This window comes from Aulostomus chinensis, chromosome 14 (assembly GCF_037954235.1).
Source record: "Aulostomus chinensis isolate RoL2024-O1b breed Wild chromosome 14, RoL_Achi_v1.0, whole genome shotgun sequence".
Taxonomy (NCBI): domain Eukaryota; kingdom Metazoa; phylum Chordata; class Actinopteri; order Syngnathiformes; family Aulostomidae; genus Aulostomus; species Aulostomus chinensis.
The window spans coordinates 22,047,397-22,061,479 of record NC_141333.1 but is presented as its reverse complement, the minus strand read 5'-3'; the positions used below and the strand labels follow the sequence as shown (position 1 = coordinate 22,061,479).

Genomic DNA, 14,083 nt, shown 5'->3' with positions numbered 1-14,083 from the left:
AATGAATCAGAGAATCAGAGGAGGGAATTGGAGTGTGTGTGTGTGTGTGTGTGTGCGCGTGTGCGTGCGTGGTTTTATTTTGAATGCTCTAAACATGAATGGGGGATGGGGTCTGAAAACAAAGGTGAAATGAAAGGTAACGGCGCGTCTTGGAACCGAATGATGTTGCTTACTTTAGCCTTCTTCTGAAGTTCACTACGCCCCAGTTCTTCTTTCCATCCAGTCACATTGCAACTTTTATTGTCCTGTAATACCATCTGGGTGCTGTAATTTAAAACACGTGTGTCCTTGCATATTAACATTTTTCCTCGCCTCTGAGTTCTGCCATTAGGAAGCTTCTTTGTTGTTGCTGCTGCGTCGTTGTCCGTGAGGAAACCTTGTGGTCCCTCAGCAGAGTGAAGAACAACATGGACGGGATTCTGGTCTCCTCTGTTTTACCTCATTTCAGCCATTTTAACAGCATGTTGGCACATGGATGCTCTGAACATGACTTCATTTTGAGTCATAGTTGGAGGCATCTGATCAGTGAGTGATGTAACCCAAAATTACCCAAATCATGCTTGTGTTGTCTCTAATATCGACTGTCAAATAAAGAGTGATTCGTCTTGTACGAAAAAGGGATGCTAATTCTTGGAAAACCATTATCTTTAGTCATTCAGGAAGCAACACTTCTACTGTACTCTGTGGGGGGGGGTCACTCGATACCCTTATGTTGGCAGGATGACATTGATCATATTGATTGTTGTAGATAGGGACTGTCGAAAGTCCAGAAAGTGGAGTGAGTGTGACATCACCTGCTGGTTTGTGGAGTCCATTTTGAAGTCTCAAGTTTAGCGTCTTTGCTACAGCCATCGGGGTCTTTTTGGTAACCATATTGTTTCTTTATGTAGCCCACGTGTCTTTACCAAGTGCAAATGCGGTCGCCAAAAAGAGGAATCAAGTGAAACACTTTGAGTTTGCTTCTTTTGGGATCTTTTAAAAAATCTTAGCGAAGGTGCTGCATGTCGTAACTCTCTGTATTATATCTAAGAGACTGTCTCAAACACGGGAATTTACAGGACTGGTTTACTTTCAAAGAGTGGAATCTGATAATTTTCTAAAGCCAAACAAAAAAAACCAGGTTATCTGTTTGAACAAACATGACCTTTGACGTGTATGTCAAAAACATTCCTGTCGAGGAGGAAAAGCTTGTTGTTGGCCACAGCTGTTGAAGTGGTTTACCGTCCTTTTATCTTAAGTTTTTTTTGTTGTTCTATCATGCACTCTGTAAAAAACTGCAATAGTACTGAAATGATCACATAGTTCTTCTGCGACTCATGATTAATCTTTGCTCTCAGCGATATTGAGCTTTTTTTGGATCTCGCGTTTACATTCACACATCTCCGTCTTCAGGCTGGACTTGGTACGACTGGCTGGTGGATGAAGCTTCACCCACCGATCCAGTTTTTGCAACACATGACATGTTTTCATTTTGAATCCCAGATCCATTCAATATTTGATCAAGGCAGAAGTGAACATGTCAAAGTTGCTGTATGTGTTATTTCCCAGCAGATTCAGCATAGGTTGAGATGTAGCACTGCAGACCGGCAGGTCACGTCTCGTTTGTGGAGACGGAGCCGGACTGGTCCTCCTGAGCTCACTATTGTTCCTGCCCACTGGCCATGCTGAGCCCACTGAGCCCTCCTGCCCATCGCCCCCTGGTCTCTGCAGCACTGTCTTTATATCAATGCCTTATGTTGCCATGTGGCTTTATAACACGAGTCATGTGGGGCCATCAGAATGAGTTGACGCCTGAGGGTAGAGTGAGTGTTGGCTGAGGTGAACACACGTGGGCATGACTCAGGCTTTACCAGTCTGTCAAAACTCTTCTCAAAAGTAATGACTACAAAATTCTCCTGGTTACTGATAATGATCAGAGGATGTTCTTAGGGATCCTGGTGCGTTTATGTGTCAGTCAGATGATTTTAATGAGGGAAGACAACCGATTATACTCGAAACCTGTTTGTCCTCATCTTTCACAACTGTGGTAATTGCAGAGCCAAGGGGGAGAACCTCTACTTCTTTAGTGTGTTTGGTCTGTTCCCTCAACATGGCAGCACTTTGTTTATGAGAAGTATACTGTCAAGATCAGGAAAAGTGACTGTGAACTACATAACATCAGTTTTAAATTCTTAGAAAAGACAGTCAGGACTGAAGACAGGAACAAAATTTAATAATATGGCAATAAAGTGGTGGGCTATAAAGGCTTCCGTCATGCTAGTAATTGCTTTATAAATTCAGTTAAAAATAGTTTAAGAAAACATTACTGTTCTTTATAAGATTTGGTTGTTGTCTTCATTTACTCAGAGCCTTATACACACACACAAACAGATGAATAGAACATGGGATGAGTTGCCTTTCTCTCTTGATAGTTCATTTCTCAATGCAAGCAAGTAATTCATTTCAAATAAGTGTCAACCGACGGAGTGGAAAAAAAGCCCAGTTTTTCTCCAGCGACATTGTGTCCAACCGGCTCATCATTCACCTGAAGAGTTCGATGCCTGTCTCATAGTTTGGCCATCGGCCGAACGCTCAGCTTCCTCATGCTGGAGACATGCAGGCATGAACTTCCTTCACTTGACTCGCTGAGCTTAGGGGATGTATGATACTCAGACTTAGGTCTCGATGGCATCTCTGTTTGCAGGCATGATTCCAGCTTCACGTTGCAGATGATGACGTGCTGACTTGCAGTTGTGTGTTGCGCTTATTACCATCACCTTCATATTTCCAGCTGCAGGAACATCCTTGTGGCTTCCAGAAACTCAGGTGATGTTTTTCTGAGAAGAGGCAAGCATGCAGTGAGAGTTGACTACTGGCCAGGAGCCTGAGGCCAGTCAGCAGTTAGACTGAAAATTACACCGTTTATTGTCTTAGTCAGTCGTCCGCAGAGGGTGCAGGTTGTTAGGCTGTAAAGGTGGAGACTTGCGTCAGACCCGGAACGCGAACATACTGGGTGTTGACATACGTGAGAGGGGGTGTAGCTTTGGACAGCCGTTGATTGATTGACTTTATGTGACAGCAGAGGATTTGTTTGTTCTTGCTATTGTGCAGTGACGTTTGAAAGAACTGTGCGAGTGGTTCTCCAGGTTTTTAACCTTCTAAGAACAATTCAGGCACAAAAATATTCCACCATCACTTATTTCCATGCGCCTCAAAGATATTTCATGTTTCTGGATGTTTGTTAATACTTGATTATTGTTGAGTCACTAATTGTTTTGCTTTTTCTTTCTTCCCTGTTGAAAGGCACCATTTTCCTCTCTACAATGTGCCCTGGTTTCTTCTCCTCCCCTCCCCCTCTCTCACTCCCTGCTCTCCACTGTTTACCTTGTAGCTACTAACCAGCACTCACACTCGACTGTGTGTGTGTAGGGGGGGCGGTGGTGGTGGTGTTGGGTCAGTTTCTTGATTTTTCTTAGTCAGTAGTTTTGTCTTGTGTGCAGCGAGTGGGTCTTTTGAACAGCGTTGATGAGACAGTTCATGGAAAGAGGCCCTCGCCATAGCTGTCGTCATGTGACGTGGGGTTGCTATAGAACATTGTGTACTGAAACTGATCAGGGTATGTTTTACATAGGAAAAAAAATAGACAGGGACGCCATCAAAGCAACTCCATAGAATTTCTCTTCAGAGTACAAGCTCCCTTGATCTTATTTCACAGGCAAAAATTACAAGATAGGCAGTGAATGTCACACTCAGAGGAGTCATGTAGAAGTGTGTTCAGTGGCCCATATGATGGGTACAGTTGTTCCCCGTCCCAGTCGTTTTATTTTCGGGTGTTTTCTTGCTGGTTAGGTGGTTCTACATATAGAGAATGTTCCACCCCGCTGCAGCTCTTGGTGCTCGGTGTACCGACTGCTGAGGTTAATATTTGATGAGTTTTGGTTCTCCTGCTGGGCCTGCTGATGAAAACACTCCCACTAAGAATCTACATGCATTGTTGTATTCAGACCCACCCCTGCTTACCCGCTCAGGCCAAGTGGCTTTTCCTATCAAATGACATTATATCACATGACTGCATCCTTGATTCCCTTTTTCTTTGCCATTGTCCCGAGCCGATGTTCCTGATGTCACGTTCTCAGGCCTCTGTGCTTCCTGTGTGACTGAGACGAGAGCGATGTACCCCAGCCAGCGGCACTACTAATGCCACCATACTGTGTCTTTGTGTGGCTCTGTGTCGGTCAGAGGGGGAATGTGTGCTATATTTCATGGCTGGTTGACTATGGTAGGCGTTTAATGAGGTAAAGATCCAATACATATAGAAGTAATTTCCTGCTCAACTCTGGATATACTGAATTACCTCTCCAGAGTATGAGCTTGACATGTATCTAATTAATGCTCACATCTCGTTGTCTTTTTTTGCTCATTGGATGCGTGAAAATTGACTAAATGTCAAAATTGACATTCCTTGTAATACTGCCATATTTGACAAAATATCACTTTCTTTTTTTTTTATCCAAAATTGTGCAGCACTGCATGAAACTGTGCAAACCAAAGAAAGCAAACGTTCATTTGACCTAAATTGTCAAATTTTGTTCAGATCAGTTAATCTTTTGCGGTTGATTGGATAGAGGTCTCATTACCGGGACTCATAATGACCTTGAGTTGACTCTGCTCTCCTCTCTCTGTGACACGAAATTTTAAAATCACTTGCCTGATAGAAGTTAATGAGGAAATACTAAAAGTTTTCTCTGCTCCCCAACTTAAGCACAGAACACTAATTCAGTGCAATAAATGCTGCGAAGCAGCATAAAACTTCTTTGTTGGCTTTGCACTGCAGATTCTCCTGGAAATGGCAGCGCCTTCCCTGCCTGCAGTCATCAAGATGCTGTGTGTAGCTGCACTCACCTTCCCACAGTTTTGGGCTTCTTAGGTATACAATGGAGCTTTGTGGCTCGGTGCGCTGGTGGTGCTAGGACTCGAACTGCCACTCGTTTATTAAGATTTTTGTTGCACTCGACGTGTAGATGACACCATGTGAGCTTGACTTGTTTTTGTTTTTTTTTCTATCTGCCCCATCGATCATCTTTCAGCAGCTTCTATAAGGGGAATGTGTTCTGGAGGAGTGTGTATTATGTGTCAGTGTGTGTGTGGACTGCTGGGTAACTCTAGGTGATATACCCCTGAAGCACCAGCAGCCCTGCTTCTACCTGGTGACTTCACCTGCTCAGAGCCACTCCAAACTCCCACATAAAGGCGTGTCTGTTCATTCACTCCACATCCTGCAGAAAGGCTCCTGTGTAAATTTTGAAAATGTCTGCGTCACAAAACTGGTGCAGTAAAATAAGTTTCCTTGACAAACAAGCTTTACAAATGGTTCCAGGGGCTAGTGCTGGGTCTGAGCCAGGTCACTGATGAAAGGGCCGCTTTCACACCGATAACAAGATGCACAAGCAATGCTGATATATCAGTTTGATATATTATTTAGTATTATCAAATTACTGTGAAACATTTACTTTATAATATGAAGTACTTTACCTGCTGATCCGTCCCAGTTTCCTGCAGTGCTCGTCACACCGTGCTGTATTTGTAGGGAAGGTTTGGTTCTGTTAATGTGAACTGATACAGTACTCATCTGTACCTTTTTTTGTTTTCGTACTTTTTGTAGTTACAAAAATGTAATTTGCACAAAAAGGTCCAAATGGTTGAATATTACCCATTTATTTTGTTAATGTCAGAGTAAGACCAAGTTGTCAGTCAGCTGAAATGGTAACATCCTCTATCCGAGGACAAATTATAAAACAGGCTAATTTATGAACTGTAACGTTACACAGCAAAGGTGGCGCCGTGTTGTAGTCCTCCTGAGGTCCCTGTCGGGTCCCTGCATAGAGTGGCAAACACGTCAGTGCTCAAGTAAGAAGCTGCGCAACAAGCATTCCTGGAAATTCTTCCCTGGACCTGGTTGTTTGTTAGAGTTAATCATTTCTGGCAGAGGAGTAGTTTCTCAGAGCCATTTTTTTCAACTCACTCTCTGTGCTTTCTTAGGTATTTCTTTGTTTTCTGTGCCAAAAATATGAGCTGTGCAGTTGTGCCTGATTAAAGTCAGAATGACAACTTAGTCACCAGCAACTTGTGTTCAGCTGAAGTTCTAAAAATGATTGCCTGTTATTCAGCTGAGTTGCCTTGTCCATAGTAACACGGTTCCAGTTACAATGGCCTGATGTGTACAACCTCAGAGTCAAATATACAGCAGTCAGCAGAATGTTGCCATTCAGTTCCCGTGTCACTGTTTTAAGTTGACAGTCTGAGTAAAGATCCTTGCTGTTGCTCAGAAAACCTCTTCGTACCCCAAACTTGAGGCTTTACTTGTTTACACTGGACAGTCGTTGCAGGGAAAGCAGAGCCACAATTCATCTGTGTGTGCAGGAATTCCGGACAGGAACTTCTTTGGAAGGAACCAATCCTTAAGGAGCTGCCCTTTGTCTCATCTACTGTAATAACAAATTGCCAGAAGACTTAACAAGTTAGCAGCTGGGCCTTTGGGTGCCTGAGTAGAAATCTGTTTGTCTTTGTGGAGGTGAATCTGAAAGTGAGTGCATCGTAGTGGAGTTTGAAGTGATGAATGTTGAATAAGAGTTACCTTTACTCGTTCAACTAGGATGAATTTGTATTTAGAAATCTACAAACCGCTTGCCTGTTCAAATCACACACACACGGCATCTTTTATTTGCAAAAGCGCGTGACAATTTAACGGCTACAGTAGCACCATACTACTAATTACCATTCCACTGTTGCTCACTCTATATGGCATCGTCATCATACCACCAAACCAACCACTCGGTCCTGGCTAGCCTGAGGATGCACCAGTGAGAGGATTAAGGAGGGATCAGCAGGCTTTAAAACAAACTGCTGCTCCACATTATTCTGTCTTTCGATGTGGAGGAAAATTAGAACGCCCTTGCGAACGTGCTCACAAAATCACGCTCAGTCTTTTGAGGCTTTTAGGCTCCTCTCGTCATTTCCCTCATGCAGCCATGTTTTTCTGCCTGGCAGATACACTGGCCTACTTTTCTAGTCAAGTCCTGGCACATCTCCCTGCCCCACAATCCACCTCTGCCAAAGTGCATCCCGGACTCTCTCTCCTCTGCTGTTTTTCTCCCCGTCTCCCTCTGACTGACTTGCTCTCTGTGTGCTGGTAAAGCATGCCGTGTTTTGTGAAATACGTATCCTCTTCCTGGTTGATGGATTAATTTTCAAGAGCCGTGCCACGGGGAATACTCATTTATTTTGCCTTTTTTGTGAATGTGTTTGCTTTCTTTATGCATATGATTAAGTGTCGGTGAGCTGGCAGCCCATTTGAAGTGGAAACTAGAAATCATTATAATATCACATATTCGTTATCTGCATGGACAGACAGATGTCTGACAGTTCACTTTATTCACATCCATAGCAACATACAGCTGGTAACTACAGTAGGATTTAAAGGGCCATGTTGCTAATATTTGATTACATGTTCAGTCATTGTGCAGCCCTCGTTGTGCCTTCACTGTTAACTATCACAGCAACATTTAGCTTCAAACCAGTTTCTTGCATTATCATAAGAGAACCCTCCAAATATACCAAAGCTACGACAAAAACAGAATGAATGGAATATTCTGTAAGAAACTCATTGATGGCAAAAACAACTTAGTTGAAATACAGGCTTATTTAGAATAAGGTCAGTAGCCTGATTATTGTTGTCCATGTAAACATAGCCGGTGTGAACTTGACTATACTGAATAGAACTGAATTGTCAAGTATAAGGATGGAAAAATGTGGAATGAGAGACATCGTTGTAAGCCACATGCTGTTGCAGCTAATGTAGTGTGTGAATGTGTGTGAGAGAGAAAGAGTTAATGAGCTGCAACAAGCTGATCTGAGATCTAGGCCAGGAGCGGGGAGGCAGCAGCTAATCTGTCCTGGGCTCAGGTAGAGCCCTTTTCTTAACTGCTGTGTCATGATCTGACGCTGAAGAGTGGAGGTGATGCTCTCCTTATTCAGCACGGTCTCACACAGCAACACGGAAGGAATGTCAAAAGTGATAAAACTGTCGAAGTAGAAGAGCGTGGGCATGTCTCGAGGCTATGAGACGTGACATCCAAGTTCACGTGTGTTGTCATGCCTCTGAAAGCATTTAGCCCCCCTGCAAGCGGCCCGCCCGAGAGGGGATCAGGGCCCCACTGGCATGCCATGCAGTTGGTGATAATGTTGGACTGGCCACCAGCAGATGAATCCACCTTCAGCCGGTTGCCTCTGCAGTTTTGTCTACTCTGTGTCAACCCAGTCAGTTTGTACAGTAGAGGACTGCTGTGGATTTGATGGAGCTGCAGTCTGCCCCTGATTCTGAATGGCTCTAAAGCCAACAGGAAGTATCCAGGGATTTGGCTGCTTGGAAGCAGCAGAGACAGTAAATCAGTGTGACCTTGTATAACCGGGCTGCCTCTTATTATTCAATTCCTGTGTATTTCACCTCAGTGTTATTCAAAGAAAAGCATTATAATGCATGAAAGGTAGTTTGCATGTTAGTGTCCTCAAGCAAGACCTGGACCCCTCTAAGTTCTGGAAAAGCTGCTCTGTGGCCAGCTGGACACTGGCTCCTGCTTCTCAAAGGGCTCCTCTTCATCACTCACAGGCAAATCACGCTGTAACACATGTGAATGTGGTTGTCAGGGAGACTTCTTTGAAATCCCAAGTGCCTCTGAACTGGGGCAGGAAACATGCGGGAATGAGGAGGAGTGTGTTTGCTGCTGCTGACTCACTGGTCTCCCCTCCGGCTCTTCCTTCATTAACTCAGCATTGAGCGAAGGCTGATATATCTACAGCTTTGTTTCTGTTCCGTCTCAGTGTTTCTAACCATTTGCAGGTCATAAGAAGCCCCTCCCCTTGTTGCGTAACTATTTGAATTAAAAAGTAGGTCACAATCCACCCTCCGAGCAGCTCCTTTTTTCTCTCTTTTCAGCTCCTGTCTTTTTTCATCTTAGAAGGAATGTTGCCATCAGGTCCTTCCTTCATTCACGTTGAGGGCAGGGGGGCGGGATGTGTGGGAGGGGCATCGGCCCTCTTGCTTGAGCTGGGGTTGTCACTCAGCTCAGAATTGTGCAACTAGACATCCTAATCTCTGTGTTTGGACATAAATGAGTAGTGAGCTGGCAGTGTTCAGTTACACATTGATACAGTGAGTCAGAGTTGCACACATCATCATGCTAGTTTATACAGGATTGTTTACTCACCCAAACCTGCCAAGTGTGTGTTTGTCACACAAATGCTTCCTGATCTGATAGTCAGATTGGAGGCTCTTTAAATGGGTAATGGAATATTAAACTCCGGGAATGTAAACCTTTAATTTGTATTAAATCCTTCTGATACGGTTAGATGCAAATGGAAGTCAGGAAATGTTAATGATTTTGTTTTTGTTTTTTTTTTAAGATTCAGTGTTGCATCCCCTCCAAAAAAATCAAGCTATAACAGATAAACAGTCGGGGCGATCAGTCGACCAGTCACAGACGGTCTGACCCTCCCTGTGCCCGTGGGACAGGTTTACGCTGCAGAGCAGCGGCACTCCATGGTGGATGTCCTTCCGTGTGCTGAGCTTTATAATGACAGCTCCACAGAAAACAAGGTTATATGTTTTTTTAACTTTGGTGGATTAGACAAAAAAAAAAATCTATGTGGCAGTTAATGTTGATCTGTAGCAGGCTGCCAGAGTGTAACTGATACATGTTAAACACTGTAGGAGACCCCGCAACCTGGAAAAGGAGAATATATCAGGTTTGTGTGTGAGGCCTTAACTACCATTTTTTGGGGGTTCGAAGCTCAAGTGTCAGTTACCTGCGAATAATCGAAGCTTCACCCAAATCCTTGTTTAATAGAATCAGATGGCACTAACAAAGCAAATATTAGCCACAGAAATTTCTAGCAAGTGCTACGGCTCAGCACTGACTGCGTTTTCAGGTGTTTGGCCAAACTCGTGGTGGATTTTTTGATATGTCAGCTTCTTTCTGGCAAGACTTTTTTGTGTTCATCTCTGCAAATTTGGAAGTTCTTCCAGCTGCTTGACTTTTTCAGCTTCTTGCCTGCGTTGTGTTCTGAAAGCCCGGCTGCAGGGCTGTCACGTATCAACGGCAGGTTGATGCAGATGAGAGCTGCTCTATCTTAGAATAAGTAATGATAAGTCATGCTTTGCATTTGAATTACTGATTGGGGTGTTGATTGTCATGGCAACAAATGAAGCTTTGAAGCCCTGAAGCAGTGGGTCACCCCTAGTTATAACGTTAAGAGTATTACTGAGAAAAGGAGGAGAGCGCTGTCCTCCTGTACTTCACCCTATATCCTATAATGTGCTTTGGGCGTGTTGCTGTCGGGGACAAAGTGTCTGACTCGACTGAACACGTAATTGGACGTTATCTCTTGTCTGGTTAACCCCGTTAGTAAGTTATAGAGTGACAACTAGAAAAGCTCAGTTTTTAAATATATTTAAGAATATTTTTTGCTCAGATGTTTGTAAGTTTGATGTAGCAAATTTATATTTTTAAATATATTAAAGTATAATCAATATTATTAATTTTTTTTTGCAGGCTGTCATGATGTTTTGCTGGTGTTTATTTTTCGCAGCAACTGTTTCGTTGCATAAGTTCCACGTCATGGTCACCGAAATTCTGTATGGCTTCCCTGTACATCCGTGCTTGGTTCTCTGCGATGTTGGACCAGTTGAGGACACAGAAGACATCTGAACTGCAACACAGCATAGTTGCAAGCTATGGAGCTAAATTTAGCCGCAAGCCTATATCACCCTGTGGTTCATGTTTACTTGTGTTCGTACACTGCATGGCTCTTAAATTTCCTTCACTGACCTTGTGGTCCTCTTCCGTCCTTCAGGAAAACTGCAGCGGGAATCTAAGACATCGACGGTAAACGTTAAGAGAGCCAGTTTTTCCTCAGAACTCTGGTGTAAAGGCTTTGTCCTGGACAGGCCACCATCTTAAACATTCAGGCAGGGGTAAATCCATCAGATTAAAGGTAGAGATATCAACTCCTCTTCCAGGTGTCAGTGGCCTGTACTGTGATATATCCAAGACATCATGTTTCAGGTCACCTCCACATGAGGGTCACTGAAAAATTAGCAATCAAACAGCATGTTGATGGAGGTTGTTGGATTCACACCACATCTGTTGTCACGTGTTCATAAATCTAATGAGTGACTCAAAAGATCCTCTTGCAGTTTACAGTTCGTCCTACCAGGATGTTCTTGTCATCTTTTATTTCATCTTTAATCACCTCAGTTGTTTATGAGCAGATAACAAATGCAGAGGCTCTCTGATTGACAGGGTACTGACCTGCACAGATGGTTGCTGGGTGATTTGGGGGTGTGTGTGTGGGTGTGTGCGGGCTTGCTGTTAATCTGCCTCCTGACAGCAAGTCTGACAGGTTGCTGACATGACCGTCCATGTGTCCTACTCTCCCCTGATATTGATATTGGACCGCCCAGGCAACGCCACTCCAGTTTCAGAGTCACACGGTGTGATAGGAGTCTGATTGAATCTGAGCGCCCTGCCCTGTGACGTGGATGGTTGTCATGCTCCGTGAATTATTTTGCATTTAGTATTTCCATGTTCCAAAAATGGTTTTATCAGGGTGTTGTGCTTGAAGGTGTTTAATCTACATTAACAAAGAATAATTGATTCAAAACCTTTGTGAGCATTTTTTTTTCCCTCGACAGCCTGAAAATAGAGCCAGTGTATGAAAATGCCTGTTTGATGCTGACGCATAGACTGTACAGAACAACTACACACAAGTGAAGTGAAAAGTGAAGCCACTGCGGAAGTGGGATAAACCAGCATTGGCTCTAATGGCAGGCAGCGGGTAGGAACAGAAGTGAGTCATTGATTCTTCGCCATTAAAGATGGCAATTAAACTCGATTTTTCCCGCCCGCAGCACTCGTGCCTTCACTCGTTTGAAACAGACTTCTGACTGTAGAAGTCTGCCTTTTGACTTGATTCATTGCCTCAGTAGACATTATATGAAGTTTAAGGTCTCACTCGCTAACTTGGAGTCTCACAGGATGATCATTGTACAAAATGAAGGTCCATTTAGACTGAATTAGCTGATGCGTTACAGCATGGCTACCTTCTGATGAACCTATAGCAACCTAAACGACAACATTTATCATTTTTTCAAGGCTCATGTACTTGTAACAGAATTATTTCTCAGATTTTATTGACTTTATTGCATTAAGGACACAGCAGTTGTGTGATAATTGATCACTCGTGATTTGGCTGGTAAGAAGGCCTGTGAGCCGGGCCTCTCCTGGTCGTTTCAGCCCAGTCGGTCCTCAGCAGCAGCAGGTAAATACCAGCAGTGTTTTTCTGACATTCTACTCTACATTGTGAGTAGCCTTGGAAACCAACCACACTGGGAATGCAAATGCAGAGTCTTAATGAAACTGGAGTGTGGCAACAGTATGCTAGGCCCTGCTCAGGTTTGAGGCCAGACATTTGTTTCTTTCATTCTCCTGAACCTTGTTTACTCACTCTTTATTTTTTTCACACACACTTCCTCAGTTGCTCTCCTCCACTCAACACGCTCTCTTCACTTGAGTCCCCTGGAGGGAAGGAAGCACTTTAGAGGATGTGCCATGGTGCTGCCTAAGCATTCTTTCAGAGACGGCTGTTATTTGCAGCACTTTTTACACAGTCTTTTTTTTTTTCTTTACCTTCAACACGATATAGGTGTCAGCGTAAGGTAATGAAGGCTATTGATGACATCCCTATCATTATTTTATGATATCGATAGATAATTCTACAATTTCTGAAGAAATTGCATCTCATAGCTGCAAGCTGTTAAAAAATAAGTATAGCGCCACCTGCCTTGGGGGGAAGTGCCAACAGATACTGCAGACATCCCCAACTATGGAAGGTAATGGAAGGTAAAGCAGTATTTCGCCCAAAAAAGTGCAGTCAAATAGGTGACTTGATCTCATGAAGCCAGTTTTTCCCTCCTGTATTACTTCTTTTGTAGGGAGACAGAACATTTGGCTTCAAGCTAATGGTGACTGATGGCTAACAACCACAGCCACAAACAACTGCAAAATTTCCATTTCCAAACTCTGGAGCGCATCATCTGATTTAATCCATGTCTGCTTTCTCCAGCTGTATGCTCAGTAATCCACCAACACTTTGATTTGTGCTCAATACAAACTATAACCCCTCCAGTCCAGAATCGGACGAGCTCGTTTGTTGCCATGGCCAAACATCACACTCAGATTGAACGTCTGTACTGATACCTTTGTATTTTCTTTTTCAGGTACCCTAATCATCATGCCTACTGTTCAGAGCAGAGCTCGCCTGGCCCAGGTCAGCCTGCCGGGGACAAGTACCCCGATGAACACCAGCAGGAGCCGGACTCCACACAGCTCAAGGTTTGGCAATGCATTTAGTATTATACATATTTCATAATCAGTCAGCTGCAATAATGACAAGGAAAACCCTTGTTGGCCGGGTTGTGAGATGTTGAGAATTATTATTAGACTCACTTCTCATCATGACAGGCATGAGTTGGCAGAGCACTAAAATGACAGTGGTGGGAGTTGGGTCATGCACTTAGTGACCTAGTAACCCCTGGTGAAACTGAGGAGGGGGGGTGGCTATAAAGAGTCCAGGGAGGCCGTAGACGGTTGGCGTAGTCGGCAAATGTTGGGAGGGATGTTACATAAGTCTGTGTAAGAGAGGCGTTCTCCATGAAGAGACCAACATGTTTGACCTCATCTCTCTTAACTTTACAGCTAATTATCTTGTTGAACACCCGAGACTGTCAGAACATTTACGGTCAACATGTTCAGTCCATGCGGAGCCTCTTCCAGGTAGAGAGTTGCACGTTATCTGGACCATAAAGTTGCTCTGTTCAACAAGTCATCGTGATGGTAGTGACATAGGTTAGCAGCTGAACGGTGGGTTTGAAGTTCAGGGTAGAACAAACCTCTATTCTCAGCTTTTTAGAACCTTTGTGGTTGAATGAGGAGACCAATCTGTTCTAGCTCTGGCTCTGGATGCCGTTCTGGTCTCAGAGCAGAACCAA

At 43.7% G+C, this 14,083-nt stretch overlaps 1 protein-coding gene across 5 annotated transcripts in view; it reads left to right on the top strand.

The window, feature by feature from the left end:
* suco (SUN domain containing ossification factor) overlaps positions 1 to 14,083 on the top strand; it is a 37,502-nt gene that overhangs the window by 3,569 nt on the left and 19,850 nt on the right. For all 5 annotated transcript variants that reach the window (XM_086224477.1, XM_086224476.1, XM_086224475.1 and 2 more), the window contains exon 2: positions 13,313 to 13,427. In XM_086224477.1, coding sequence (XP_086080603.1) covers positions 13,313 to 13,427 — 115 coding nt within the window. The remainder of the gene's footprint in view (positions 1 to 13,312; positions 13,428 to 14,083) is intronic.